The sequence below is a fragment of the Neofelis nebulosa genome, chromosome 11 (assembly GCF_028018385.1).
Source record: "Neofelis nebulosa isolate mNeoNeb1 chromosome 11, mNeoNeb1.pri, whole genome shotgun sequence".
NCBI lineage: Eukaryota > Metazoa > Chordata > Mammalia > Carnivora > Felidae > Neofelis > Neofelis nebulosa.
Genome location: NC_080792.1, coordinates 79,149,374 through 79,175,940, shown reverse-complemented (window position 1 = coordinate 79,175,940; position 26,567 = coordinate 79,149,374). Strand labels below are relative to the sequence as shown.

Genomic DNA, 26,567 nt, shown 5'->3' with positions numbered 1-26,567 from the left:
CAGAGCCCGACACAGGGCTCAAACTCACGAGTGGTGGGATCATGACCTAAGCAGAAGTTGGACACTTAACCAACTGAGCCACCCAGGTGCCCCTTAATTTTTTTTAAATTGTGGTAGAATATACACAAAATTTACTATTTTTTTTTGCCATTTTACGTGTACAATTCAGTGGCATTAATATATTCACAATGTCACACAACCATTACCACTACTATTTCCAAAATTTTTTCAATACCCCCAACAGAAGCTCTGTACCCACTAAGGAATAACTCCAGCTCCCAGTACCCTCTATATGGCATTCTGTCCCTATTATATTCTATGTATCTCATATAAGTGGAACCACACAGTATTTGTCCTTTGTGTCTGGCTTCTTTAATTTAGCATAATGTCTTTTTTTATTTAAAAAAAAATTAATGTTTATTTTTAGAGGGAGACAGAGCGTGAGCAGGGGAGGGGCAGAGAGAGAGGGAGACACATCCGAAGCAGGCTCCAGGCTCTGAGCTGTCAGCACAGAGCCCAACTCGGGGCTCCAACTCATGCTTTCATGAGATCATGACCTGAGCCAAAGTCGGATGCTTAACCAACTGAGCCACCCAGTCGCCCCCATAATGTCTTTTTAAAAAAGATTTTAGTTTTGGGGCGCCTGGGTGGCTCAGGTCATGATCTCGCGGTCTGTGAGTTCGAGCCCCGCGTCGGGCTCTGTGCTGACAGCTCAGAGCCTGAAGCCTGTTTCAGATTCTGTGCCTCCCTCTCTCTGACCCTCCCCTGTTCATGCTCTGTCTCTCCCTGTCTCAAAAATAAATAAAACGTTAAAAAAAAAAAAGATTTTAGTTTTAAGTAATCTCTATACCCAATGTGGGGCCCGAACCTACAGCCCCAAGATCAAGAGTCACATGCTTCATTGAGCCAGCCAGGTGCCCCTCATTTAGCATGTTTTTTTTTTTTTTTTTTCAAAGAGAGAATTTCCTCCTTTGTTGTTTTTTTTTTAAGTGTTATTTATTTTGAGAGAGACGGGGGGAGAGAGAGAGAGAGCATGCAGGGGAGGGACAGAGAGAGCGGGAGAGAGAGAATCCCAAGCAGGCTCTTCATGGGTAGTGCAGAGCCTGAGGTGGGGCTCAAACCCACGAACCTTGAGATCATGACCTGAGCCAAAGTCAGACGCTTAACCTACTGAGCCACCCAGGTGCCCCTCCTGTCCCTGCCCTTTTAATGGCCACCCTAATGGGTGTGAAGTGGTATCTCATCGTCAACACGAAGCTTTGAGGCTGGTCAAGAAGTTGTACATGGAAGCTGGGCCAAGTGGACAGTGTAGACTTTCAGAAGAAATGCAGAAGAGAAAACAGGGTATCATTGGGGTACCTGGACCTGAATGTACACAGAGATGCAAGACATTCACAAACCCAGCACCGTTTTCAAATAATTTATTAGGAATTTAAAACTGAAAATAAAACCTGGAAAAAGAAGTTACAGATGTGGAGAGAAGAGACACCGGAGGGTGGTAACTTGCTGGCTTCAAAACACCATGTAACATCTTTTTTAAAAATTCCCCAAACAAATCAGAAAACGGAATTCCAGGGCCCTGAGCCCATAGGTGGGCCCAGTGGGGTGGGATGGGGTCACAAGAAGGGGAGGAGAAGGAAGCTGAGTCTCTCATGACTCAGCTCAAACGTGTAGAAAATTAAAAATAAAAACCAATAAAATGCAGCTTCTCTTTTATTAGGAAACATTAAAAAAAAAAAAAAAAACAACAACCACGAACAGCCGCGCATCTCAGTAACAAAGATTATTGCTTTGTGTTCTCAGGGCTAATAGGTTAAGCACCTCACACAGACAATTAACTCTCCAAAGGGGTTTTTAGGGATGGGAACTGTGATGGGGAAGAGAGCTTAGGTCCCCAGCCTCAGACCTGGGGTGAGGGACATAGGGGGGGGCCAACAACAGGTAAGTGGGCCTCAGCCCTGCCATGCCAGCCAGGTCACTCACTGTTCATGAAGTCAGACCCTGAGCCTCTTTTTCCTTTGAAGGGGGCTTGGGGGCTCAGGGATGCCAAGGGGCTCTGGCCATGGGACCATCCTGGTGGGAAACTTCAGTGAGAGAATGTGGGGGTTCCCTGAGAAGCCCTTTGCTTTCCCCTGGGGTCCACCCCTTCCCAAAGTACCCCCTTGATGCCCGCTCATGGGGGGCTCAGAGCAGAAACCATGAAGGCCTGACCTAGGCAGGGAGCAGGGGAGACCTTTGGAGAGTTAATTCCTTTCCAGCAGTGGTTCCGGGCGAGCCCTTCTCTTTCCTCACCCCTTGCCCCCATGCTGGGTTTTTGGGGTGAGCAGGCCCAAGGCCTTGACCCGTAGGGCCTGAGTGAGTGGGCTTGCCTTGGCCACAGTTGAGGCCTGCAAGCTTACAGTAACGGTGTCTGAGGAGGAGACAGAAACACAGGGGGAGACCTTTGCCGGGTGGGGTGAGGCGATGCCCTCACCCCCAAGGGGTCTTAGAGAGGGGAAGGGGCTTCACCTCACAGTATTTACATATGATACAGGACGGGATGGTTCCAGGGGCTTGGCCTGGCCTACACAACCCTGTCCTCCTTTCCAGGGCTGGAGGGAGGTGGCCAGGAGCCCACACCCACATAGACATTTTGTTCTCAGCTGGTGGGGGGCACCTGGCCCCTGGCCCCCTACGGCCTGGGGCTTCACATTCACAAACCTAGAAATAGTTTAAAAAACGGTTTCTTTTAAAAAAAAAAAAAAAAAAAAAAGGGAAGAGAAAAGGAGGGGAAATCAGAATAAAAAACAAGCGTAGGGCTTGCGGCCTGTAGCAGACCCCCTCCGACCTCACTCTAGCTATGCACAAATACAAAAGCCTTCTGGGGGGGAGGGTCCTATTGGGGCGCGGCAGGGAGGGAGGGGCGCAGACCTGAGAGGGGAGAACCAGAGGGGTGGGGGTGGGGCAACCGGCTAATCCAAAATAAATAAAAGCGGGCAGGAGAGGAGCAGGTGGGGAGGGAAGCCAAGGGCGGAAGAAAGGGAGGAGGTTAGTAGGGGAGCCAGACGCTGTCCGGGGCAGCAGGGCAGGGGCCGGACCCAGGGAGTTGGGGGCAGGCAGTAGCGGTCCGAGTCGCTCTGGGGGAGGGGGCGGCGGCTGCGGCTGAGGTGTCCCCGCCCCCTCGCTGGCTCACTGTGGTCCTCAGTCAGCTGCAGGCTGGGGCGCTGGAACACAGCAGGAGGTTACGGTTACGGGGACCCTGTGGCAACCTGCCACCTCCCCACCCCAGCCTCTCTTTGAGGGTCCCCAGAACACAGGTAGGCTCTCCTAGAAGAGCTTTGCTCACACACTTCGCAGGCTCTGTTCCCAGTTCGTAATGCTCTTTCCCTAGATTTTCAATGACTGGATTTATTCTATTGCCAACTTCTCAGAGACACCTTCTCTGAATCTCTAATTTGAAGTAACCCCTTCTCACGTCATTTGGAAGTATCTCATTTGTTCGCTTGATTTTTGTCTGTAGAATGAGAGCGGGAACTCATCTGTCTCATACACCCTTCTTTCCTGAAACAGGGCTCAATAACTAGTTGTTTGAATGAATGCACGAAGGAAGGAAGGAAGGAAGGAAGGAAGGAAGGAAGGAAGGAAGGAAGGAAAGAAGGAAGGAAGGAAGGAAGAAAGAAAGGAAGGAAGGAAAGGTCCCAGGCTCACACAGTATCCTCATATGACTGTGTGTACAGAGTTATCTCTCTCACACTCTCTGGATGTGTATATCTGCTGACAGTATCCTGTTTTAATGGCTGTGTAATATTCCATTGTATGGAAATGCTCTAATTTATTTAAACACTCTCCTTTTGATGGGCATATCAGTTCTTTGCAGTTAAAAAATTTTTTGTTTAATCTCTACACCCACGTGGGGCTTGAACTCATGATCCGAGATCAAGAGTCGCATGCTCTTCTGACTGAGATAGCCAGGCGCCCCAGTCCCTTGCAGTTTTTCAAATAAATGCCTAGAAGTGGAATTGTTGGGTCAAGGACATGAATGTTTAAAATCTAGATAAATAGTGTCAGTCCACCCTTTGGAAACCCTGAGTCAATTTACACGTTGCTTCCCCTACACCCTCATCAATGTTGGGCATTAGCAATCTTAAAAACTCTTTGCCTGATAGGTAGTATGTGCTGCCTTGTGTTTTTCATTTACATTTTTTAGGTAGGGGGTGGAGCAGCTTTTCAGGTTCATTGACCGCTGCTGGAAGTTCCGTCTCCTCCCCGGACTGTAGGCTCCATGAAGGCAGGGACAAGGTCTATGGCCCAGATTGGGCTGCCCATATCAGCCTGCCCAGGGCCACCCCCACCCGACCCCTGCCCATCTCCTCACCTCCTGCCACCTGTCTCCTGCTTCAGTGGTACCCATTGGTGAAAGCTGTGGCAATCAAAGGGCCCTGGGAAGAAAAAAAATTTGATTCCTGGATTCTTAGGGAAGCAGAGAAGGTCCCGGGGCTCCTCTCTTCAGACCAAGGGTGAAGCATGGACCCTTCTGTAGCCCTGCGCATATCACCTCCACCGCAGGTAGGGCCTGGAATCTGTATATTACCAGTACCCTGGTTAAAATTAGGACATTCCTGAGCTAGAATCTGGGTGGGCAGAGATGGTGAGTCTGCGTGATGTCCCCAGAGCCTCATGCCCGGCACACTGAATGATGACCCCCCCCCAACTATTCCCCCTAGGTGACACTCTTTTTCCATCCATCATCCCTTGGCTCCCTTCTGCCCGTACAGAAAGACAAAGCCTCTCCCTCCTCCAACTTCTGAGTCTTCCAGGACCAGCCACTCACCCCAAGACTGTGGCCGAAGCCGGTGCTGGGGGCGGGGCTGGCAGCGCTGATGTAACTGCTGACCCCCGAGTCCTGGTTGGCTGCCCCATAGAGCTCGGCCATGGGGCCAGGGCTTGTGGTCCCTAGGAAGCCCCCCGTGCGGCTGGGAGTTGAACCTGGAGGGGGAGCCATCGTCCAGGGGTGAGAGCCTGGCAACCCAGAAAGAAGACGGTGATAGCCGCGGCGCCCACTGTTGCCCCACAACACCCCCTCAAACCTGTTCCACCCACCCTGACTTCACCCTTCCCTCTCCCTCAACCCTACATCCCAGCAGGGCCTGTGGGTCCACTTCCTGGAGGTCTCTCCAAGTCCATCCACTCCCACCATCTTGTCTGACCATTTAGCAGCCTCCTTACTGACCTCCAGGCCTCCCCTCTTGGGCCCCATCAGACTTCTCCCCATGCTGCAGCTGAGTGCATTTTCTAAAAGCGACATCACTCCACTGCTTAAATGATCCATGTCTCCCCAGGAACTGGTTTCTCCTACCTTCTTCTCTCCACTCCCCATTCCTGTGCTCCCCCTTAATGCTAACTGACCTCCCTGGGGGACACTTTTCTTCCTCTTGCCTTCAAATTAGAAGTTAAGAGCCCCTTCCTCCTGGAAGCCTTCCTGAGAGGCTCCAGCTGTGAGCTCCCCTAGGACCTGACTTCCCCCAGCAGAGCAGAATCATCCTCCAGAATTTACTGCCTTTGTAATAAAACCTGATGCCCCCACCAGCCTGTAAGCTGAGGACAAGGGGTCCCCTTCCTGGCTGGCTCACCAGGAATGTGCTCAGTGAATGTTTGTGGAGCAAATGAATAAGTCCCTCTGCAAAAGGGTGGCAGTGGCTACCTCCCCTTCCCTCTAGACTTCTCTGCCACCCCTCGTCAGCTTCCTGCATCCCAGAAGGCCTTACCTGTCCCTCGAACCACAGCTGCTGCCGCCGCCGCTGCTGCCATTGGTCCGTAAGCAGTGAGAGGAATGGCTAAAAGGGAAGGTATGGTCACTTCAGTGTGGTGGCTGAAGGCACGGAGGTGGATAACGGAGGCCCCCTCTGGGCCGTCTCTCCAGCCTTACCCCACCTCAGAGGGTCGGTGCAGCTCCAGTGCCAAGGCAGAAAGAACTCCTTTGGGCCACCAATTATGCCCTGACCCACGGAATGGATGGAGAAAGGTGGGAGAGCGGATGGCCTCCTAGCAATGGATGGAACCTCGGTTTCCTCCCTGGACTCAAGGGACACATATGAACCACATAAAACTCCTAGAGGGTGGGGGCGGGGCACCCCCCCCCCCCAGCTGCTCTGAGCTATGCCCCCTTCTCCAGAGAGTGCCCTTGGCCGCCGAATGGGGCCACCTAGCTCAGAGGTCCCCGGGAGGTTACAGCCCTCATCCCAACCTCAGCCAACTGCAGCCAGTGACTGACTGACATGGGGTGCAAGAAGCCAGGCCTGCTGCCTCAAGGTGGGACCTTATCTGAGGTGCGGTGAGTGCCCCAGAGCTGCCTGTGGAATCAGGCTGAAGCCAGATTCCAGTCAAGGCCACAATTTGGCTTCAACCCTTCTGCTGCCTGTCCTGTTTCCCTCACTGTCCCTCTCCTGAGAGCACGCCCTCAGTAGCTTGTGTGCACCCCAATTTCCTGCCTCAGGGTTCCCCTGACCGCCACCCAGACAGAAGTGACCACTACCTCCCCCCAATTCCTCTAGCCCCCTTTTCTCAGATCCCCTCTTCAGACACAGAGATAATTGCTATTCCCTTGTTTGCTGTCTACCTCCAGTCCGCCTCCACAGTGCCTTATACACAGTAGTGTTTAATAAATGTCTGCCGAAGGAGTAAAAGAAACCTTTTTTTTTTTTATTTTTTTTAAGATAAAAAAAAAAAAAATCTCTACATCCAGGGGATCAAACTCACAACCCCAAGGTCAAGAGTCGCATGCTCTATGGACTGAGCCAGCCATGCGCCCCTAAAAGGGACCTCCCTCTTCTTTTTTGGCGGGGGGGGGGGAGGGCGGAATCTCTTTTTATTTTATTTTATTTTTATTTATTTATTTTTTTTTCCGGAACCTCTTTTTAAATAAGCCATTGGCTTGAAACTGGTGCTCCCTTGGCTTGGGGTGGTGGGCGCCCCCTACTGCTTGGCTCTGCCACTGCAGCCCCTCAGGCTACAACCCCACCCAGAGCCAGGATCTTCTGAGCTGGTTTGCCCTCAGGAATACTTGTCTCCCATCCCAAGATGTACCTTCTGGGGACTGTTTTGGTGACCTTGACCCTGAACTGGAACTGGACCTGGGGCTAGGGACCTGGAAATGGCTCCTGAAAATTCCTGGCAAGGCCTTTGGTCTGGGGGCTTAAAGTCTGGGACCGCAGTGTTCCCACACTGTGAAGTCACCTTGCCTAAGAGCCATACAGTTGGCTCCTCATCCAGACATCACCTTCCTTGACTATCCTTGCAAAGGCAGCCCCCTGCCCCTGGCCCCAAGGCCTTGGAACATCTCCCTGTTTTATTTTCCTCATGGAACTTCTCACCCTCCACAAGTATTTTATTCGTTTGGTTGTCTACTTGTTTATTGCTGTCTTTCTCCAGCTCCAGGAGGGCAGGGGCCTTGTCTGTCTCATTCACTGTGGTATCCCCACTGCCTGGAACAGCATCTGACATGATAAATCTCTACTGAATGCGTGAAGGAAAATACCCATGTCTCCTGAAGGCAAGAGAAAAGTTCAGACCCCACACCTCCAGGGGAAACCCCTTCCCCTGCACCAAGCTATCTGCTGAGGGGACATTTCTTTCTCACTTCTTTAAGGGCAGGGGCTGGGCTCTGAGGTCTGGTTCCTGGTCTGTTGAGGCATTTCCACAAAGCAAAGTCAGCATGGCCAACCGGAGCAAGAGCTTCACGACTCTAAAGGATTACTCATTTATATAAGTATTTGTTTTCCTCTCTAGGCTGCAAGTCCTGTGAGAGCAGGGCCTGGCTCTGTCCTGCCCCTGCTGTGCCCCCAGAGCCTGGCGGAGTGTCCCACACTGTAGGTCCTCAACACAAAGCTCTTAGATGAGTAGAAAGGAACCCCCGCTTCCAACCCCTCATCGCGGGTCGAACCCAACTCTGCTCAGGGAAGGGCCACTACCACCCCCACCTATAGGACGCTTTACTCCCTCCCCTTTCCTCACCCCCTGTTTTTTCCCCTCCCCCCACTTTGAGGGACCCCTGAGCACCCCTTGGAAGGAAGGTCTCATCTAAAGCAGCATCCATGCTCACGTCCTCCACACACGGCCAGGTTGGGGGGGAGAGTCTAGGGTGGGGTGGGGAAAGAAGCAGGTTGAACAGAGAAACCCCTTGCAGCCCACCTCATTTGCACATACCCCTCCCCTCCCTTTGGACTCGGCCCCCCTGCTCCAGAGCAGAGCTGACTGGCCCAAGCGCAAGCTGCAGCTGGAGGAACGGCTCTTGATGGCCAAACACCTTCATCCACTTGCTCAGAAGTTGCAAATGGGCAGCCCCGGGGGCTGTATTTGGCCCTCGAATAGGTTTCATTTGGCCTGCAGTGGTTTAACAATTTGGAATTTGTTGCCAACATTTGAAAATGATGGGAAACTCCATTCCAAAGCGAAAGCTGGGTTCCTGGCTTCTCTTGGAAACTGACATCTGAAAGTACTAGGTGTGCATCCCGTCCTGGCAAGGGTTAGCTGGCAAGGAGTGGAGGCATGTGCACAAGTCTGTCAAAGTCCCCACCCGGCCCACTCTGCTCTGAGCTTGAGACCCTGGCTTCTTCACGGCTGGATCCGAGTCTACTTGGTGCCTGGCACACGGGAGGCGCTAGATAAATATTTGCCAAATGGATGAATGAGTGATTTTGCCTCCATCTGCTGGGCTTGGCCCTATGCCCCACCCTTAAGGGCCAAGTAGCTACACAGACTGGCCAGGGCCTGGGCAGAGTCTGCTGTAACCCCACAGTCAGAGGGCTGGTGGGCAGGAGAAGAGGGTCCCACTAGCATTCCCCGGGGAAAATCCCTGGGTCCTTCTCTTTCTCCCCATGAGGCCTGTGAGGTGTACGAAATCCGAGCGACTGACCTGTAAGCTCGGGGAGGACTGGGGCGCTCGGGAGAGGGGTCCGCTCTACACGGAATTCTAAAATGAAACGTAAAACAGCTTAGGAAGATACAGGGGAGGCCCCTGGGGCATGGCCCAGGGAGGACAAATGCACCCACAGGGACACTGGGTAGGGGACAGGCCATGCACAGGACCCGAGAGCTGGGATGGGGAGAGCACGGTCCCCAGCAGGCAAAGGTGGAGAAGACACAGAGGAGAGACAGAGAGAGAGAGTAGGCAGAGTTGCCCCCTACACCCTGGCCACGGGGCAATGCCAGAGCTTCCGTTCTGGTGTTTCTTAAAAGATTTGACATTGCACCAAAACACCTTCCAGAATCCTCCTCTTTTACTGTTGTTGTTGTTGTTTGTTTCTGTTTTTGTTTTTAGGGGGAGGAGCTGGGGAGGCAGCACTGATAAAAAACAATGACCCTGGAGCAGGTCAGGCTCAGGTTGGGTTCCCAGCTCCACCACTTTCTAGGTGGGTCTTCTTAGCAAGTCACTTTTGCTCTGAGACCATTTCCTCAACTGTAAAAGGAGGATGATCACACTTCCCCAACGAGAGTGTTGTCAGGCTTAGACAACATAATGTACAGAAAGGACTCTAAGCTAGACAGCCTGAAAGGCAAAGAATGCAAGTGCTTAGGGACCCTCTAAAAAAAAATAAGGCCAGAAAAAAAAAAAAAAAAGCTTGCAAAAATTTGATATCTGATATTTCAAAGAAAACAACGTTGAATAGTTATCATGGCAAAATTCAGAACTTTGTTGGGCTTCCTGCCACTTATTCTAAGGTCTAGTGTTATTTTTATTTTGAATTACAAATGAGGGTGGTGATCGTCAGGCTTTTAAATTGTTTTTCAGCATTCAGGGTCGCAAAAGGTCTTGCTGGCCTTGAAGGAGCTCAGCATAGCACGTGGTCATTATAAGTATGTCCATAAAGACACAGCCGGCGTTGGCCCTCAGGGAGGCCTCCACCATGAATGAGTCTGATGCCTTCTCTGGTGGAAGTGGCAACTCAGGACGGGGTGAGGAGGAGAGAAAGGCAAGAGGCAGGCAGAGATGAGCCTGGGAGAGAATCGTGCCATGCAAGACCACGTGGGGTGGGGGTGGGGGAGCCCCCAGCTTCTAGGGAAGGGGTGAGGAGGGGATGGGTGGGGAGGGGTGCTCCTTCCTCAGACATGCCCTTCCTTCCAAGCCTCCAGCAGGCAGACCACCCCCACCCCCAGCCATGCACCCCCAGACACCGCCCTGAGGAGTCAGACTGCCCGGGAACCGGGGACATGCTGGCGGCAGAGAGACACCAAGAAGGACTTACCGGGGAACTGGTAGGTGTAGCCAGGGGCGAGGCCTGTATAACTCCGGCTGGCGTAGGTTGTGGCTTGGAAACCAGGGTAACCTGATAGGGCAAGTGGGCTAGTGTCAGATGCCTCACGTACTGCTCAGACCCTGCTCAGAGGTGAAGGATCTGAGCCATCCACTTCCTTCCCCACCTTGTATCACAAGTAATAGTCAGTCAAATTTACCAAACACAAGTGTGCTTACCATTGCACACCATATCCTCTCCTTAAGCCTCACAGGAATCCTAAGAGGCTGGTATTATTAGGAGACCCATTTTACAAACAGGGAAACTGAGGCTCAGAGAGGTGACACATTGGCTAAGAATAATCCAAATCCGTACCAAGATGCTTTGTGCTCTGGCTCCTGCCTTCTTCCTCTCCTCATCTACAATCTTCTCCAGTCACATTTGCCTCTCTACTCTTTCTCAAATCTACCAAGCTCCTTCCCACCTCAGGGCCTTTGCACATACTCTTTCCTCTGGAGCACACACGCTTCTCCCAGGTCTTCCCATGACTGTGTCCTTGTCATTGTGCAAGTCTCAGCTCATATGTCACCTCTTTGGAGAGGTCATTCCACAAGAGTCCTCCCTCTCATCAGTTGCAATATTTATCTATTTTCCGATAGCACCAATGATCATTATCTGAACTCATCCCCAGGGTTTTCTAAGAGCTGATTTTCTGTCTTCCCCCATCTTTTTTATTTCTGTAGTATCTCCAGGACAAGTTCCTGGTGCCTGCTACTTGTATGCATCTAATAAATATGTGCAGCTTTACAAGAAAAATCATATAGCGAGTAACAGCGAGTGATAAGAGTGAATAACAATAGTGTAACTGGGATTCACATTCAGAGCTAACTGGTTCCAAGTCTCTTAACCACCAGTGTCACTTTTTTTTGTTGTTATTTTTTAAAGGAGGTGAAACCAGCTAATGAATTACCTTGAAAAGAAAACAGTTTCAGTGTTCCAGACCAAAGGAGGTTAAAGAGATGGGACAACTAAATGCAATACCTGATTCTAGCCTGGATCTTATTTAAGAGAGCAAAACTATGTTATAAAGAACATTATTAGGTCAACAGATAAAACTGGAAAATAGATTTAAATACTGTATCAACGTAAATGTATGAGCTGGATATAATGTGACTTCATGAAAAAAAAATACCCCTAGTTTTAGAAAATACACACTGAAAGGGGCACCTGGGTGGCTCAGTTGGTTAGGCATCCGACTTCGGCTCAGGTCATGATCTCACGGTTCGTGAGTTCAAGCCCCGCATCCGGCTCTGTGCTGACAGCTCAGAGCCTGGAGCCTGCTTTGGATTCTGTGTCTCCCTCTCTCTCTGCCCCTCCCCTGTTCACATTCTGTCTCACTCTCTCTCAAAAATAAATAAACATTAAAAAAAAAAGAAAATACACACTGAAGTATTTAAGGGTAAAGGGCTATAGCCATAATGCATGTAACTTAATCTCAAATGATTCAGTGGAAAATCACGAGTGTATTGTATGTGTGTATGTATATATGCATGTATATATATACACACATGCACATACACACACACACACACATAGACAGCAAGTGATAAAGCAAATGGGGTATAAAATTAACAGGTGAATCCAGTGAAAGGCATATGGATACTCTTTGTACTATTTTATTTTTGCAACTCTTCTGAAAGTGTGAAATTACTTCCAAATAAAAAGTTAAAAGAAAACTTCAAGAGAAGACAGTGCCCCATTTGGAGGGTACTCTCCTCACCCACTCTACCTGTTGATCCTCTAGCCCATACCATGCCCCCTCTGCCGAATCCCCAGAGCACCCCTCCCCCCATACCTGGCAGAAAGACTCCTTTGTACTGTTCTCTTTCTGTGTGTCCGCATCTTGTCTCTCCAGGGAGACTGTGAGCTTCCTGGGAGGCCCAGCTCAGATTTTCCACCCTCAGTTGTAGGCCCCAAGCACTGCTGACCCCCACTCAACTTCCCAGGCTCCTGGCAACCTGCACTTACTCCAGGGAGCCTGCCTGCCTGACCACCGGGTGGGTTTGGGTGCCTCCTTGGGCCTCCCACAGCCTCCAAGCACTATGTGGTATCATTGCCTATTGACTCCTGTCTCCCACTTGATGGGGAAGCCCAGGAGGGCAGGTCCTGCCTCTCAGAATCTGCTCAATAAATATTAGTTGAATGAACAAGGAGCAGCTACCTTCTTTTTTTGCCTTCCCAAAAGTCTTTGGGTCTTTGTAAATACTGTTTCCTCTGCCTGGAACACTTTACCCTTCCCTTCTTCCCTGACCTCCTATAACTAGCACCTACCCAACCCACAGACTCAGCTTCAATGTAACTTCCTTTCTGGCTTCTCCAAATCTTGGTCAAGTTCTCTATGACCATGCTCTCTTGGCACCCTATACTTCTCCATCCTAACCCTATTTATTTATATTCTTAATTTGTTTTCCCTGCCAGACCACAAAACTCCAAGGAAAGTCACTGTTGTATTTTCTGGCATAGTTCCCAGCATTTATAGTCACTCAATAACTACTGGAGAGATGGATGGATGAACAAATGGACAGATGGACAGAAGGATCAATTAATAAGGACCACTTTCTGGCTACCACTAGAGGGCAGCACCCCATAACCAAATCACCCCACCCTGGGTTGGCTCCAAGGCTTGGGCTCCTTGGTCCTCACTCCCGCCCAATGACTCATACAGGAGGGCCGACCACAGAGGAGATGCGACACCTACGCGTCACCAACCCCCCCCTCCCGCCCCCACCACCGGTGGCCCTGGGAGCAGTTCCGGGCAGGAAGTAACCACAGGTGCAGGCCTAGCACATACCCAGCATGCCGATGCCCAGCATGAAGGCGTCCATTCCATAGGGCATGACTCGGGACCTCCCCCGGGCTGAGCCCGTCGGCGACATCACCTCTTTTGGCTGAGCTTTCTTACATTCCACCTGCAAGGAGACCTGATGGTCAGTTCCTCCTACAGACATAGGGTCGCAGATCCTCTTGTTCCCTGGCAGGCCTCCTTATCATTAACTTCATAGTTCCCACTTATGGAGTGCTCGCTAGCTGCCAGAGGTTATGTAAATGGCTTTGCACACAGTAGTAGCTTACACCAACCCCAGAATGGAGGTAGTATTGCCACTCTCATTTGACGGTTGGGGAAACTGAGGTTCAGAGCGGGGAAGTCATCTGCCTAATGATTAGACTAACAAGCGGCAGAGTGAGGATGTTAATCCAGGTCTCTCTGACTCCACCAGCCGTGCTTTTTAACCACCATGAGACACTGGCTTCCTGTCCAGATTTTCAGAGGGTGGGAGAGCTGGCTGTGCCCCACTGACCGTGAGGCCCCTCTGCCTGCCTCCAGAACCTCCGAGCATCCCGTCTCCTCTCTGCCCCTCCACCCATCCAATCCCCCCTCACCATTTTGTTGTTGATTTCATGGAAGTGGATCTCACACACTTTCTCCACGATGTCCTCACTCTCAAACGTGACAAACCCGAACCCTAGAGGGCAAAGGCAGGGACAAAACCAGGGTTTGTGGTCAAAGCCCAGCCTGAGTCATATCAACACTACCACAGCTCTCACAGGCCAAATTCCTGAGAGTTAACAAAAGCCTGGGAATCTCTCAACTACCCACCCGCTGAGACAGGATTCCTAGCTCCCCAATTACAGACTCGAAAGCCAAGGCTCAGCAAAGTGAAGTGACTTGCCCGAGGTCACACAGCAAATTAGAAAACATTATAGCAGTGATGAACATGCCTTTTCTTTCTCAGGTGCTTTCCGAAGAAGGAAGAAAGAACACACACAAACACTTATTTACATTTCACCAAAGGGTGCACACCCAAACATATGTTTGTACAGTCACACATATACATGACATAGAGGCACACACACACGTATACCTCGGTACCCATCTGCCCCACAAATACTCGGCAGTGCTCACGAAGGCCCCCCCTACATGTGGATAGTTATCATGACAAACCAGGCACATATAAATATTCAGACGTAGACACCCTCACACACACAGGTACAAACGTACAACATACACACACACACCAGCACATAACTCAATCCCCAAACAGGCTAATACACCCAAAGCCCCAGAGCAACCAGAGAAACAACCCCACCTCCTCCTGGGGAGGCCCCAGGGGTTGTAATGGGATTTCTCAGAAGGCAAGGCCCTTGGGAGAAAAACAACCAGGCAATGCACACTGTGGCCCAGATGCTCACAGGTTCGGGGGCGGGGGGTGGGGTGGGGGGGTGGGAAGGGGGAGGGTCGGGAGCTGGGCTCAGGTCCTAGGTGGGGGTGGGAGACAGGAGCAGGAGCAGACCGCCCAGGGCTGTGGAGTCCGCCTGACCCTGGGGCTGCCCAGCCTAAGCTCTGGTTACCAGGGACAAGGTAAGCCCAGCAGACACTGGCTGGGCAGACACTGGCTGGGGCGGGGGTGGAGGACTCAGTTTGGAAGGGGGGAGGTTGCTCCTCTGCTCCTCTCGGGTGTCTGCAATTGGGCAAGTTTCTAGCACAGGAAACGGCGGGACAAAAGCCTTCTGTAAGGCCAGGCCCGGGAGAGGATGCAGATCCTTGGGGATAGGATGTCAGGAGGCAAGATGAAAGGGCAGCTGTGACCTGCAGCCCCCTGGCTGACCACAGGCCCCCAGCCTGGCCTGGAAAGGGGGAGGGGGCCATACTCACCTCGGTGCCGGTTGGTGGTTTTGTCAAACATCAACATGGCATCGTCCACCTGAAACAGAGCCTGCCATGGTGGACCCACCAGATACCAGGGGACCTGCCACAACCCAGCAGGAGGGGCTCCCACACCCACTCCCCTCTTGCCCAGGCTAGGCTTTGTCTTAAACCTGTTCCCTGTGCAGGGGACCACTTTCCATCCACACCCCGCAACTGGATGCCAAGGCACCTCCCATTCAACCACCAGATTCTCAAAGGATCAGCCTGCAAATACGCAACACCAAATACCTGCCTAACACTTTGCCCCATCAGACTCTCTACAGTCCCTGCAATGTAAGATCCTCATTTTGTAGATAAGGAAATGGGCTCAGAGAGGTGAAGTCACCTGCCCAAGGTCACACAGCAAATCCTAGACCAAGCCTGGAAGAAGGAGGCACGGAGTGGGTGCTAAAGAAGGAAACATGGGAGCAAGATAAAAAACGGGGAAATGAAAGCCTCTTCCCTTTCTGCAAAAGGCCAGGAGGACAGCAGCCACTCCAGCCAGACTTGACTCCCCTCTCCTGGTACAGATCTTTTCCTTTAATTGAGGTTTCCTTTTGCTAGAGGCTGTAATTAAAGCAAGTAGAGTTCAGAGCCTGGGCTGCTTGCCTCCCACTGACTGGGGGAGGGGCAGGGGGCTGGGGAAAGGGGATGGTCTACATGATTCCCAGTCCCTTGCACCTCAGTCTCCTCTTCTTGTTGCTCCCTCAAGGCAGTCCCTTGGATACATGGATAGCCAAAGGCCTGAGCTTCCCTCCCACGGTCCCATCTCCCTCCCTTCGCCTACATCTGGTGCTTCCCCCCTGTCCTCTTAATTCTTCGGCCAATGTCAGCCACCTCATGGGGTTAAGCTAAGGTCTGATTTGTCCTTGGTGGAAATCAAGGGCTGCTTCTGATACCCTCCCCCCACCCACACACACAGCCCACTTCAGCTGCTGACCTTCCCCCAAATGATCACACACCCGAGGGATGAAGGAAAACTTCCTGAAGCCACGGGGTACAGTCTCTCCCCGACTCTCCGTGGCTCTCTTTCCAGCCTGTCACCTTCCTTGCTTAAGTGGCAAGGGCAGCCCCTGAACAGGGTGGTCCTCTAGCTCTCCTTAGGCGCCAAGCCGCACCAGGCCTCCCAAGTCCCTCTGGGAGAACCAGGAGCCCACTAAGCCAGGAGGCTCCTGGGCCCCTGGAGAATCTCAAAGGGAAATGACACCTCCCTCCCTCCCAAAAAGCTTTCTGCTCCAGGGGCCTGCAGCGGAGTGCCATTCTCACTCCCACCCTTACGGACGCACGCTGAGTCCCAATCCCAAACCAGCCTCACTGTCCAAACTGCGCAGACACTTTGGGCTCAGCACATCTTCCCCACCCCCTTGCTTAAACAATAGAAGAGAGAAATCCAAAAAGGAGAGAGAGTTGTGATAAAAATACAGGCTTTAAGTAGGACAGGCTGGAATGGAACCCAAGATCCTGCATTTGCTGGTTGGGGAACCTTGGGCTGGTGGCTTTATGTCTCCAGATTCAGGTTACCTCATCTGTAAAGTGGGCATAACGGTGTTTATCAATTGTATGGAGGAGTTAAATGACAGCACTGTAACACTAACTCACAGTACCTGGTTGCAGTAAATGCTTAATAAATAACAGCTATTATTACCTTTATTATGGAGGGGCTTGCCTACAGTCACATGGGGGAGAAGCAAAGCAAGAGAGCAAGCAGCCCAACACCCCTTGCTTTGAAGGTACCATGAGGACAGTATGTGTCAGTTATGGTGATGACCATCCTATGGAGCACCCTGACTTGTGCTCAGTAATTATTTTTTGAATTAATGAATGAGTAAAAGCCACACCCTCTTCCCTAATCCCACAGCTTTGAGTTCGTGCCTGACCCACAAACTGATTTAGCCCAAATCCACTGCCCTTCTCGCCTTCCTCCACCCAACTTCCAACTCCACCACTCCTGGCCCCCTAGAACCTTCAACTCGAGCCTTGGCTGGACAGACCCCTAGTGGGGCAGTGGGGTTGAGGCCAGGGCAAGGAGCAAGGAAAGTGGCTGGGGGTCCAGGGACCCCCACTGGTGTCCCCTCCTGGGGCCAGCTAAGGGGAGGGAGGCTCCCAGCCCAGTGTCCTTAATAGGCTTTGGTCTCCATGGGAACCCGGGGGCAGGGGGGCTCCGGCAGGGGGAGGGGAGGCGGCCGAGGCCTGCTGACCAGTGGGAGCCGCCAAGTTCGGCGGCCGCTAAGCCTGAGTGGCAGCCATGGCGGCTGACCATTGTTCCCCCCTCGGCGGCGGCCCCTCGATCCGGGCGGGGGGCCCCCCGCCGCGGGGCCCTTGGCATTCCCGGCTGTCCCCCTCGCTCCCTGGCAGCCTATTCTCCGGCTCCCCCTGGCCTCCCCGGGCCGGTTTCACATGCCAACGCCGATTTAGGCCCGAACAAAAGACGCGGCCGCTGACGGCTTCTCCTGGGGCCCGGTTGCCATGGCAACGCCGGCCCCGGGGGCAGGCGGCCTCCAATCACAGCTGCTGGATCAGATTAGTGCGAGCTCTAATGCTCGGCGCTCAGACACAAAGACACCCCGCCGGAGCCGAGCGGGCCTGCTGCTTCCCAGGAGCGCCCTTCCCTCTGGGGCCCAGGCCGCCGACCTGCCCTCAGTCCTGTACCCCGGTCCCCACGGAGGCGCCTGAGCCTAGGCCTGTGGCCCCCACGCCTGCAGCATCCGCTGGCCAGGGGGCTTCCCACCCTCTCACCCTCTCCCCTTCTCCCCTGGAGACCGGGCCCTGGAAACCCACCCAGTTCCTAGCTCACATCCCATTTCCAAGGGGCGGTTCTCCTCTGCCCTTTGCCTAACAGGCAACTGAAAAATGCCTTGATGGCAAGGTGGAGACACAGCCCGTAGCCCGTCTCATGTAAGAGAAGACCAGGAACCCTGACACTAAGCACAGCAGCCCCCCTTCACCCCTAGACTTAAAACTTGGCCCCCTCTTGGTCATATCCCCATGGGACCTTGATGTTCACATTACTCACCTTCCTGGGGACACCCTATTGTCTGATGATGCCACATCTCCTTCGTAAACTAAAGGATCCAGAAATTTAAGCTCAATGCACCTCAGAGCTGAGAGCCAATCTGCTGGGCCTGATCAGAAATTTAGGGTGCTCTCCTCAGTCTCCCTCCAAATAGCTAGGGGATCAGCACCTCCCCCAGCTCCCACCTGTGCAAGCAGGGTGCTGAGTGCAATTGGGAGTCGTATTTATTGCCTCCTTATCATCCTTACCAGGAAGGAGTGGGGGAAGGTGCAACCGCCCGTGGCCTGGACAGGTGCAAACTCCCAGGAGGCCAAGGGGTGACTGGATTGAACTGGCTAGGGGAGAGCAGCCTCCCTTGGGAGAATGAAGATAAGCAAGAGAAAAACACAGGGGAAGGGCAACCACAGAGACAGCTACTATGTGGCTTCTCTCCCCGGGGATGCATCCAGAGGCTGAGGCCCACAGATAGGACAGAAGCCTGGACTGTGGGTTGGCCTGGGCTCACCCACAAAAAGGACCCGGCCGCCTTTTCACCTTTTGCAGGGACTGGAATGACCTGGCTGGACTCTGCTTGATACTGACCAATTCTACAGGGCTTCCAGAGGCCCCGAAAGCACCCCCAGCAGGCACCCCCAGTTTTGACCCACCTTCCCGAACTGCTCAAAATACTGCTTCACATCTTCCACCGTGGTGTTCACTGATAGCCCCCCCACAAAGATCTTCTTCGTTCGAGTCACCATCTGTTAGGGGGAGGGAATGAGAAAGTGGGCATCTGAGTCCTGTGGCCTACTGCCACCAGCAGGGGCTCGAGCCCTCCTGCCAGGGCGCCAGCTGACAAGCTCTCTGTGGCCCTAGCGACTCGGAAGCCCCCGCCCAACGAGCTCCCCCTTGGACCCCCGCCTCTAGGCCTGTCATGGGCAGCTGTGCACCCCACACCCTGGCTGACTTGAGTGTGCCTCCCTCCCTGGAGTCTGTGTAGGGGAAAATGCCTTCTGTAAGAACCAAGGGGACGGGTTAGTGACCCAGACCCACAGTGTAACTCAGAGACCCCACCAGCACCCCTGGGAGAGACTGAGGCCCATCACAGGGTTCCCCTGAACTCAATGCCGACATTTTCCTCATCAACCTCCTCCCAACCCAACCTCCGGCAGCCCTGTGGCCCCAGCCCTGTTTTAGGAAGAACACATGGTCCTAATTACCCCAGGAGCGCATGGCTAATCCACAGCAATTCCCAGCCCCATCCTAACACTAAAGCACCTTCTGTCACCAAACTGCTTAATGGAATTAACCCAATTCCGACCATGTGCTCCCTGGTGCGGCTTCCTTCGAATACCTGCTCCATAATTGCTTTCAGGCCCTCTGCTGGACCCTTCCAGAGATGTCCCCTTCCTGTCTCCTAAAACCTGTCCCTCTTCCTTCGCTGTGACAGGAGCTGGGCAGCATCCTGGCTCCTGCCAACCCCCTTGTAAAGGGGGAAACTGAGATCTTCTGGAGAGGAACCTAGTCCTAGGACACAAGTTAAGTCAGCAGACTCAGGGGTCCTTGGCTCCCTGTACTGTAATCAGCCTTCCTTCCTGTCCCCTCTATTTAACCATTTAAAAATTAAGATCTGGCTAGTTGCCTTGGGACCTGGAATAAAATCTTGGGCCCTTACCCTGCACCAAAAGTTTTGAATGCTATATTGCTCAACTGCTCAGAATTCTGTTTTCCATATACCCAAAAGAACTCGCCACAGCACTAGGTAAAGAAAGCACGGGGAGGGCAGGAGGGCAGCCACTCACCCAAGTTGAAAGACAACAGGTAACCAACCTCATGGTCCCTTCCCCCTCTGCAAGCTGAACATACCGAACCCCCAGAGATAGAAAGGTGATGGGGAGGTGGGGTCAGAGATAGCTCCCTGGCCTGACTCTAGCTAAGCCTCAGGGGGTGTTTGTCCTGGGTTTGACCTCCCCAGGGGCATTGGGTTTAGAGGCTGTGATCTATGAGGTCAGAATTCGACTCAGGGTCCACAGTGTACTGGCTTCAAATACAGGGACAATGAATCCCCTGAGGGGTTCCTCCTTCTCCCAACACATGCAGCCCCCTCCCAGTCCACCCCTGAGCACAGATGGAAAGATGCAGGATGTCTTCAATCCACAGAGCGAAGGACATTAAGAATCCTCCCTCCTCCCATCCCAGTCTATTCCCATAACACTCCAAATGAAGGTTCCAGAAGCATCTCCCTTAGGAGAGAATGCTGGGAAAATCACTGCCCGTAGTAACACAGCTCCTCCCAGACATGGACATACCTACCTTAGGCTGTGCTCGCCGAGGAAAGGCCACCTTGGGATCAATCTGAAAGAGAAGGGAGAGGTAAAGGGGCTTGGTTATCACAGTTTAGATGGGTGACCACACAGCCTTCAGCCCTGTGGACTTCTCTCATCCCAGGACACAGAGATGACACAGGACAGAAATCACCACAGCCTCTGGCAGAAAAGTGTAGTCGTTAAGCATTTAGGCCCCAGTGCCAGCCTCCTGGGTTCAAATCCCACTTGCACTGTTTCCCAGCTGTGAGACGTTGGGCAAGTTACTTAACCTCTCTGAGCCTCAGGGCCAAGCTCACCTGCAAAATGGACAAATAGTAACACCCACCTCAAAGGGGTCGTCTGCAGACTACTTGAGATCATGCTTACAAAGCACCTGGCAAGGTGTCTAGCTCGCAGCAGGAACCCCAACAAAGTAAGCAAAGTCTTACTTCTTCAAGCACCAGGTATTCAAGGGCCTTCCTCACCTAACCGACTTCACACAGATGATACCAGTCTAGGTGAGGCATGTAATCCAGACTTTGGAAGCCTAGTGGATGGAAATACTCTTTGGTTCAAGAGAAGAGTTCATAAATCACCAGGAATGGACTCAGTTCTGTTTCCCCAATACTACTGACATCTAACAGCCTTCTTCGAGGCTGCAAGCAAACAGCTCCCTGATAATGCAGCCAGGCTGGGGGTGAATCAGAACGCAGGCTTTGGTGACGCACAAGGGCACGGGACTTGGACTCAGAAACTTTGAGCCCCGGCCAAGCCTGTGATCTTGGTAACTTGCTCACCCCTCTGAGCCTCAGTTCCCTCATCTGCAAAGTGGGGATAATCACACCCACTTTTCCCAGGGGCAGCCATAGGGAATCAAATGAGATAACATGGGTGAAAGCGGCCCTTTGTGAACTGCCCTTCATTGCGCAAACAAAGGTGCTATTACCAGCGGGCCACCTTTGCCCTTGGCTGTGAACAACCAAAGGAGAAAAGCAAGATGCACCTGGGTGCTCCTGGGTATATACTCACACTGATAAACAGCAGAAGCCAGGCCACAAGACATTGTGATCAAGGCAGGACCTATGGGGCCTGGTCATTCCAGAGCTTCTTGCCACCCACATGGGTGGATACCACTCAGAAGTTCACCAGCCAATCGCAGGGAAGATCTATCTTTTCCCAAAGTTCCTTCTGTTCAAAACTCAGCCTCGTTCTAAGCAACCGGCTCTGGTTCCTCTCTGCCTGAATGGCATGAACCAGGGACCAGCCTCCTCTGGGCTCTCCAGTGGATCTGCCCACAGAGAAGGAGCCTCTAAAATCCATGCTGGGGCAATGCCGTCTCTCTCCCAAAGTTCCACTGGGCTCCAGGGAAAATCACAACTACCCATTTCCCCTGTCTGCAGGTGTGATTTCATACCTCTACGGACATTTTCATCCTTCTTTTTCTCCTGGAAGCAGCCTCCCCAGCCACCAGAGCACCTCAAACAGTCCCCCTGTACAGACCCTGATGGGGAGATGGTACCCAAGCCACGTCTCACAGACCCACGCACACCCGATCCCTGACACACCCCACCTCCACTCTGACTCACAGCTGGCAACATAAATAAAACCCAACAAGTAAATAAAAGGTGAAAGTCAGAACCCAAAATAGACTCCCCACAATAAACCTCCCTCCCCACCCCTCTCTCCCAGGCCAGAGAATGCCAAACACAAAGCCCTTGCCTTTTTGAGTCCCAAACCTCAGAAGGATGCCCATCACACCCTCCTTCCCCCTTCTCTCTTATCAATCTTCCATGACCCCACCCTGCCCCCAGACCCAGTCCCTAAATCTCAGCTTCCTGAGCGCTGCAGAAGCCATCAGTGCATTCTGAGGACAGGGGATGGTAGGAGAACTGGCAGCTTGATGGCAGATAATCACCAAAAACAATAGGCCACTGTCTCTCCATTCCCAGCTTGGGTCACTCAGTCTGCGCCAAGAAGATCCTTTCAGAGCCGGCAAAGTTGAGGCCTGGCCTCATTTGCTCATTACTGCAAGCAGGAGTGGGAGCCACTGGGCAGAGATAACAGGAGCTGGGGACAGGCGGTAATTTAGCAAATTCTTGGGCACAACCAGCTATTGTTGCAGGTAAACAGGAGCCAGTGACTGACCCAAGCACAGGGAGGCCCAGGGCTGGAGGACAGTGGGGGAGTGTGGAGAGAGATCACACTGTCCCGGTCCCCTGGCCTCGGGTCACCCCATCACAGAGTAACCCCTCCTCGGACTTGCTCCTTTTCCTTCTCCCCTAGAGCAGGGGCCTGGGCCAGCGCCCCCTGGAGGGCCCAAGACACTGGGGAGCAGTGGGACAGCAGTAAAATGTTTTAGGAGTTTGAATGCCAAAAAAGCAGCTTCTCCTCAAATCCAGCCCTCAGAAGGGTTGTTTCCAGGCAAGCCAGTTCCCTCCTCATAAATCCCTTCCTGGGCAAAGCAGGTTCACGTCTTCCACACAAAGCGGGGAGCTCATAGACCAAAAGAGTGGGGGGGAGAGGGAGGGGGGATTCAGTGATGCTTTGCCATTGGTTTGGATCGGTGGTGGTGGGGAGCCAAATACTAGTTAGAGTCCAGAGAAGCCACGGGGTGGGTCACTGCAACCCTGACTCACCCGATTTGGGCTAGGGGAGGGACCTAGCCCCACCCCAAGCTGCTCTGTGAGGCATCAAGATTAGTAGGTACAGGGAGGGGCTGGGGGATGTAGCATCTCACCGCAGGCCTGGGGTTTTTCTCCTCCCTCTCCCCCCCCCCCCACCCCCGGCTCTAGTGACAAAGTTTCAGAGCTTGGCAGCCCTTCTACTCAGAAAACTCCCTCTTTCCTTAAGGACCCCGTCCAACTGTCCCCTGGGGAGAGACCTGACCCTCTCCTCCGGCGGCCTCCCTCTCCCAAAGGACCCCCGAAGCCCTGAGGGCCACTCACTGTTTTGGAGTCGAGCTCGTGCCGCGATTGCGCCAGCACTTTATCCACCCCCGCCTGGTCCATGAAAGTGACGAAGCCGAAACCCCTGCGCGCCGTAGTGAGGGAGAGGCAGATGGTTACAAGGCAGTGAGTGGCGGTGGAGGGGGGCGAGCCGGGAGCAGGAGGAGGGGGTGAGGGGCTCACCTGGATCTCTTGGTCAGAGGGTCCCGCATCACCAGACACTCCTTCACCTCCCCGAACTGGCCGAAGTATTCGCGCAGCCCTTCTGTAACCACACACCCGCCTTCGGACCAGCTCGGGCCCCGCGCCCTTCCCCCCCTCCCCCGTCCTTTGCCCCCGGTGACCCCGCCATAGCCCGGCCGCCCCCGCGCCGAGCAGCCTGCGCGCTCTCCACTGCCTCCCCCCCCACCTCCAAGCCCTCACCCGGCTCCCGTGGAGCCTCCTGGCGCCCACGGGGGCTCCAGGAAGACGAGGGCCGAGCTGGGCTGGAGGGGGGACGGCTCCGGCCGGGTTCCCGCCGCTCCGGGAGCCGCCTCACAAAAGTTTGAGCCGCAGGTGCGAGCGGAGTTGGCGCTGCCGCCGGCGGGTCCCGGGGGCCCAGCCCACCCCCCGATGCCCCCTGAACCCCTCATCTCCTCCCCTCCACCCGCTGGGCCGTGCGCGCACGCCGATCGCCCTGCGCTCTTGGGGTCCCCGGGCGGGGCGCGAAAGAGGGCGCGGGGGCGCCCGGGGTCAGCAGGGCGCAGGGCCGGGCTGGGGTGTCCGGTTCCGGGGCGCCGGGGGGTCCAGGGTGCCCTGCCTGGCCGGCTGGCGCTCCCGGGCTCGCTCACCCTGCGTAGTCTGCCAACTGAGTCCCCCGATGAACATCTTGCTGCGGGAGGAGGAGAGACACAAAGGGCCCGCGTGAGCGCCGGGCGCCAGGGCGCAGGGGGCGCGGGCCCGGGCCCCGGGGAGGCCCGGCCCGACCCGGATCGGCCATGTTGGCGGGGCCGGGGCGGGCGCGGGCCGGGCAGGCCGGGCCGGGCCGGGCCGGGCCGTACCAGGGGTCGTGCGGCGAGTCCGGGGAGGCGAGGCCGGGCTGGGGCGCGTCAGTCTCCATCGGGAGCCGCGGGCGGCGCGGGCAGCGGAGCGGCGGCGGCGGCGGCGGCGGCAGCGCTCGGCGCGGGGCAGATGAGGAGCGCGGCGAAGGGGGCCGGACGGACAGGCCATGCTGCCCCCTCCCCCGACCCCGCTCGGGCGGGCGGGCGGGGACGGCCGAGGGGAGGGCCCGCCGGGGGCCGACCTGCCGGCTCCTCCCCCCGCCGCCCTGCGCGCATAAAGCCCCGCGCTCGCCCGCGCGCCCGCGGAGGCGGCGGCGTCCGGACCCCGCTCCCGCCGGGCTCCCGGGTCCCCGAGGGCGCGAGAGACCCCGAATCCCGAGGCGGGCCGGGACCAGGGCGCGGCCGCACCCCCCACCCAGCCCAGCGCGGGGCCGGGCCGTGGGAACGCCCTCCCGGAATGAAGCGCTTCCCGGTGCCTTCAAGGTAGCTCGGTTCCGGATCGGGGACCCTCTAGTCCTCCCTCTCAGGTCCCCGCTATCCAGAATTTAAGAGCTCCCCAATATCCCTGGGTTGGGAGGGAGATCGCCCCAGTGCCCCCCACCCCTCGTGTTCCAGCTAGTGAGAAGCCCTCCATCCCCCCAGTGGGAACGAGAAGCTGCCCCCAAGGCCCCCAGTTTCCTCCGAGGCTGATTCAGGGCTCCCCCTCAGCGGCCCTCAGTCCACCCTCAGTGTCCCATACCCTCTATATCCAAATTGGGGACCCCTTTCAGTGCCTCGCGTCCTGCGTGGGGATCCTCCATCAGCACCCCAGTGGCAACCGTATCAGTTCCCCGAATCCCTTCTCAGCCCTTGCTGTCCCCTTCGACTCCCCCACATCCTTTCTGTGTGGTCTATTGAGGAACCTCCCTGACCCAAGCCCGGGTTCTCTGTTTCCTGCCACCCGCACCCCCAGTGTGAGGAGTCTTCACTGTTTCTCTCACTCCTGGCTCACTTGTCAGCCCTACTCAGACTTCCGTCTGGATTCGGGAAAGCCGGGTCCGGACGCTCACCGGCCCTCCCCACCGAGGCTGGGGGAGAGGGTCAGTGCCGCTTAGAACCTCCCGTTTCCAGTTTAGGAGGCCGCCGGCGCAGCTGTGCACCGTCCCCTCCCAATGACCCCCTTCTTTTGCAGAGTTCTAAGCCCAACCCCATCGGATTGGAAGAACCTAAGCCGCCTACCCACTGCGTTTGGAGTTACTTCTCTCAGTCCGCCTCAGTTTGAGATTTACTCCCCATGCAGGCAACCGCCTTCACTTCTCCTTTCTCCTCCCTACGCCTCCATCCCCGGGTCTCTGAGATCCCCTCCCGCACTTTCACCTAACGCTCCTGGGAGCCACCTCACCCTCCCCGAAAACTACTTCCCTCCAGCCAGGGAACTCTAACATCCATTCCAGATCACCCGCGGAGCCAGGGGCCACCCTCCCTAACCCCACCTCACCACATCCATCTCCTCTCAATTCCCTGGCTGAGACCAGCCAAGAAAGGGTCAAAGCTGGAGGCTAAGACAGCCACTCCCCCCACATCCCCATCCCTGCTGGGGATCTCAGTGCCACACTAGCCCCTCCCTCCCAACTCACCTCCCAGTCCTGCCCCCTTCCCCACCTTAAATCCACCCCGTATAACCCAGTGACAACACTCGATGGCAAGTGCTGCTCACCTTGACATCCATCGTTCAGTCCGCCACATTTTATTAATGTGTGCAGCAGTTCTGGGCGGCATAACCTTGACCTCTGAAAAGGTGCCCATCCCCCTCCTCTCAGTACACCTTCCCTCCCGCCCACCCCAACCACCGCGCGTATAAGAACGTGAGAGACTCAAGTTAATGGTTTCCTTGGGGACCTTCTGGGAACACTCAGCAGGTATATCCTGCCACCCTGGGCGCATAACACTAGAAACAAACTTGCTTTTTCCTGTTTTTTATTGTCCTACTCACCCCACAGTTTCTCAGCATCCCCTGGACTGGGGGGGGGGGGTGGGTAGGGAGCAGCTCACACAGGTTTTTCTCACCATCTCAATCCAAATTGGACTATCTGGTGTGTTCTGAGAGTGACACAGATGAAGGTCAGCAGGTGGAAAATCCGGTGTCAGGGAACTGGCTATTCCTAGTCTAAACTTCGGTTCCTTGTGTGTAAAATGGGGCCAATGGGGAGGTGCAGGGCGAGGGAAGGAGCCCAAGTGAGAATTGATTTGTGTGCTGATGCTGTTGGACAGGTGGCTTGGGGAGCGGGGTAGGAAATAGGAAAGGGTCATTTATTTAGAGCCAGCCAAGCCTCCGTAAGTAGTACATTGA

The 26,567-nt window shown here is 54.4% G+C and overlaps 2 protein-coding genes and 1 long non-coding RNA gene across 6 annotated transcripts; 1 reads left to right on the top strand and 2 right to left on the bottom strand.

Moving 5' to 3' along the window:
* Nucleotides 1-1,405: 1,405 nt before the first annotated feature.
* MSI1 (musashi RNA binding protein 1) lies at nucleotides 1,406-24,347 on the bottom strand. Of its 4 annotated transcripts, none has more exons than XM_058691102.1 (15): nucleotides 24,239-24,347; nucleotides 24,029-24,069; nucleotides 23,382-23,463; nucleotides 23,199-23,283; nucleotides 20,261-20,302; nucleotides 18,616-18,708; nucleotides 14,923-14,971; nucleotides 13,650-13,732; nucleotides 13,060-13,177; nucleotides 10,221-10,301; nucleotides 8,891-8,947; nucleotides 5,745-5,813; nucleotides 4,811-4,998; nucleotides 4,355-4,418; nucleotides 1,406-3,203 (listed from the first exon to the last, which is right to left on the bottom strand). In XM_058691102.1, the coding sequence occupies exons 1-14, from the start codon at nucleotides 24,295-24,297 to the stop codon at nucleotides 4,377-4,379; spliced, it is 1,089 nt and encodes a 362-aa protein (XP_058547085.1). In that variant the 5' UTR covers nucleotides 24,298-24,347; the 3' UTR covers nucleotides 1,406-3,203; nucleotides 4,355-4,376. The 4 variants fall into 4 exon arrangements, with proteins under 4 accessions (XP_058547085.1, XP_058547086.1, XP_058547087.1 ...); XM_058691103.1 differs by having other exon boundaries at nucleotides 4,811-4,965; XM_058691104.1 differs by lacking the exon at nucleotides 8,891-8,947.
* On the bottom strand, nucleotides 7,384-8,884 carry LOC131489232 (uncharacterized). The gene is made up of 2 exons (XR_009250437.1): nucleotides 8,035-8,884; nucleotides 7,384-7,718 (listed from the first exon to the last, which is right to left on the bottom strand). It is a non-coding gene; the product is annotated as an uncharacterized LOC131489232 (long non-coding RNA).
* LOC131489231 (basic salivary proline-rich protein 1-like) lies at nucleotides 24,311-26,567 on the top strand. The gene is made up of 2 exons (XM_058691106.1): nucleotides 24,311-24,721; nucleotides 25,410-26,567. The coding sequence occupies exons 1-2, from the start codon at nucleotides 24,369-24,371 to the stop codon at nucleotides 25,657-25,659; spliced, it is 603 nt and encodes a 200-aa protein (XP_058547089.1). The 5' UTR covers nucleotides 24,311-24,368; the 3' UTR covers nucleotides 25,660-26,567.

What these genes read in the sequence shown, in the direction of transcription:
- LOC131489231 (XM_058691106.1), top strand. Translation starts at nt 24,369, where the DNA reads ATGAGGAGCGCGGCGAAGGGGGCCGGACGGACAGGCCATGCTGCCCCC. An exon ending in CGCTTCCCGGTGCCTTCAAG is followed by an intron (nt 24,722 to 25,409) that starts GTAGCTCGGTTC and finishes CTTCTTTTGCAG; the next exon opens with AGTTCTAAGCCCAACCCCAT.
- MSI1 (XM_058691102.1), bottom strand. Translation starts at nt 24,297, where the DNA reads ATGGAGACTGACGCGCCCCAGCCCGGCCTCGCCTCCCCGGACTCGCCG. An exon ending in ATGAAATCAACAACAAAATG is followed by an intron (nt 13,178 to 13,649) that starts GTGAGGGGGGAT and finishes GTCTCCTTGCAG; the next exon opens with GTGGAATGTAAGAAAGCTCA. An exon ending in GCTGGGCATCGGCATGCTGG is followed by an intron (nt 10,302 to 13,059) that starts GTATGTGCTAGG and finishes TTGCCCTATCAG; the next exon opens with GTTACCCTGGTTTCCAAGCC.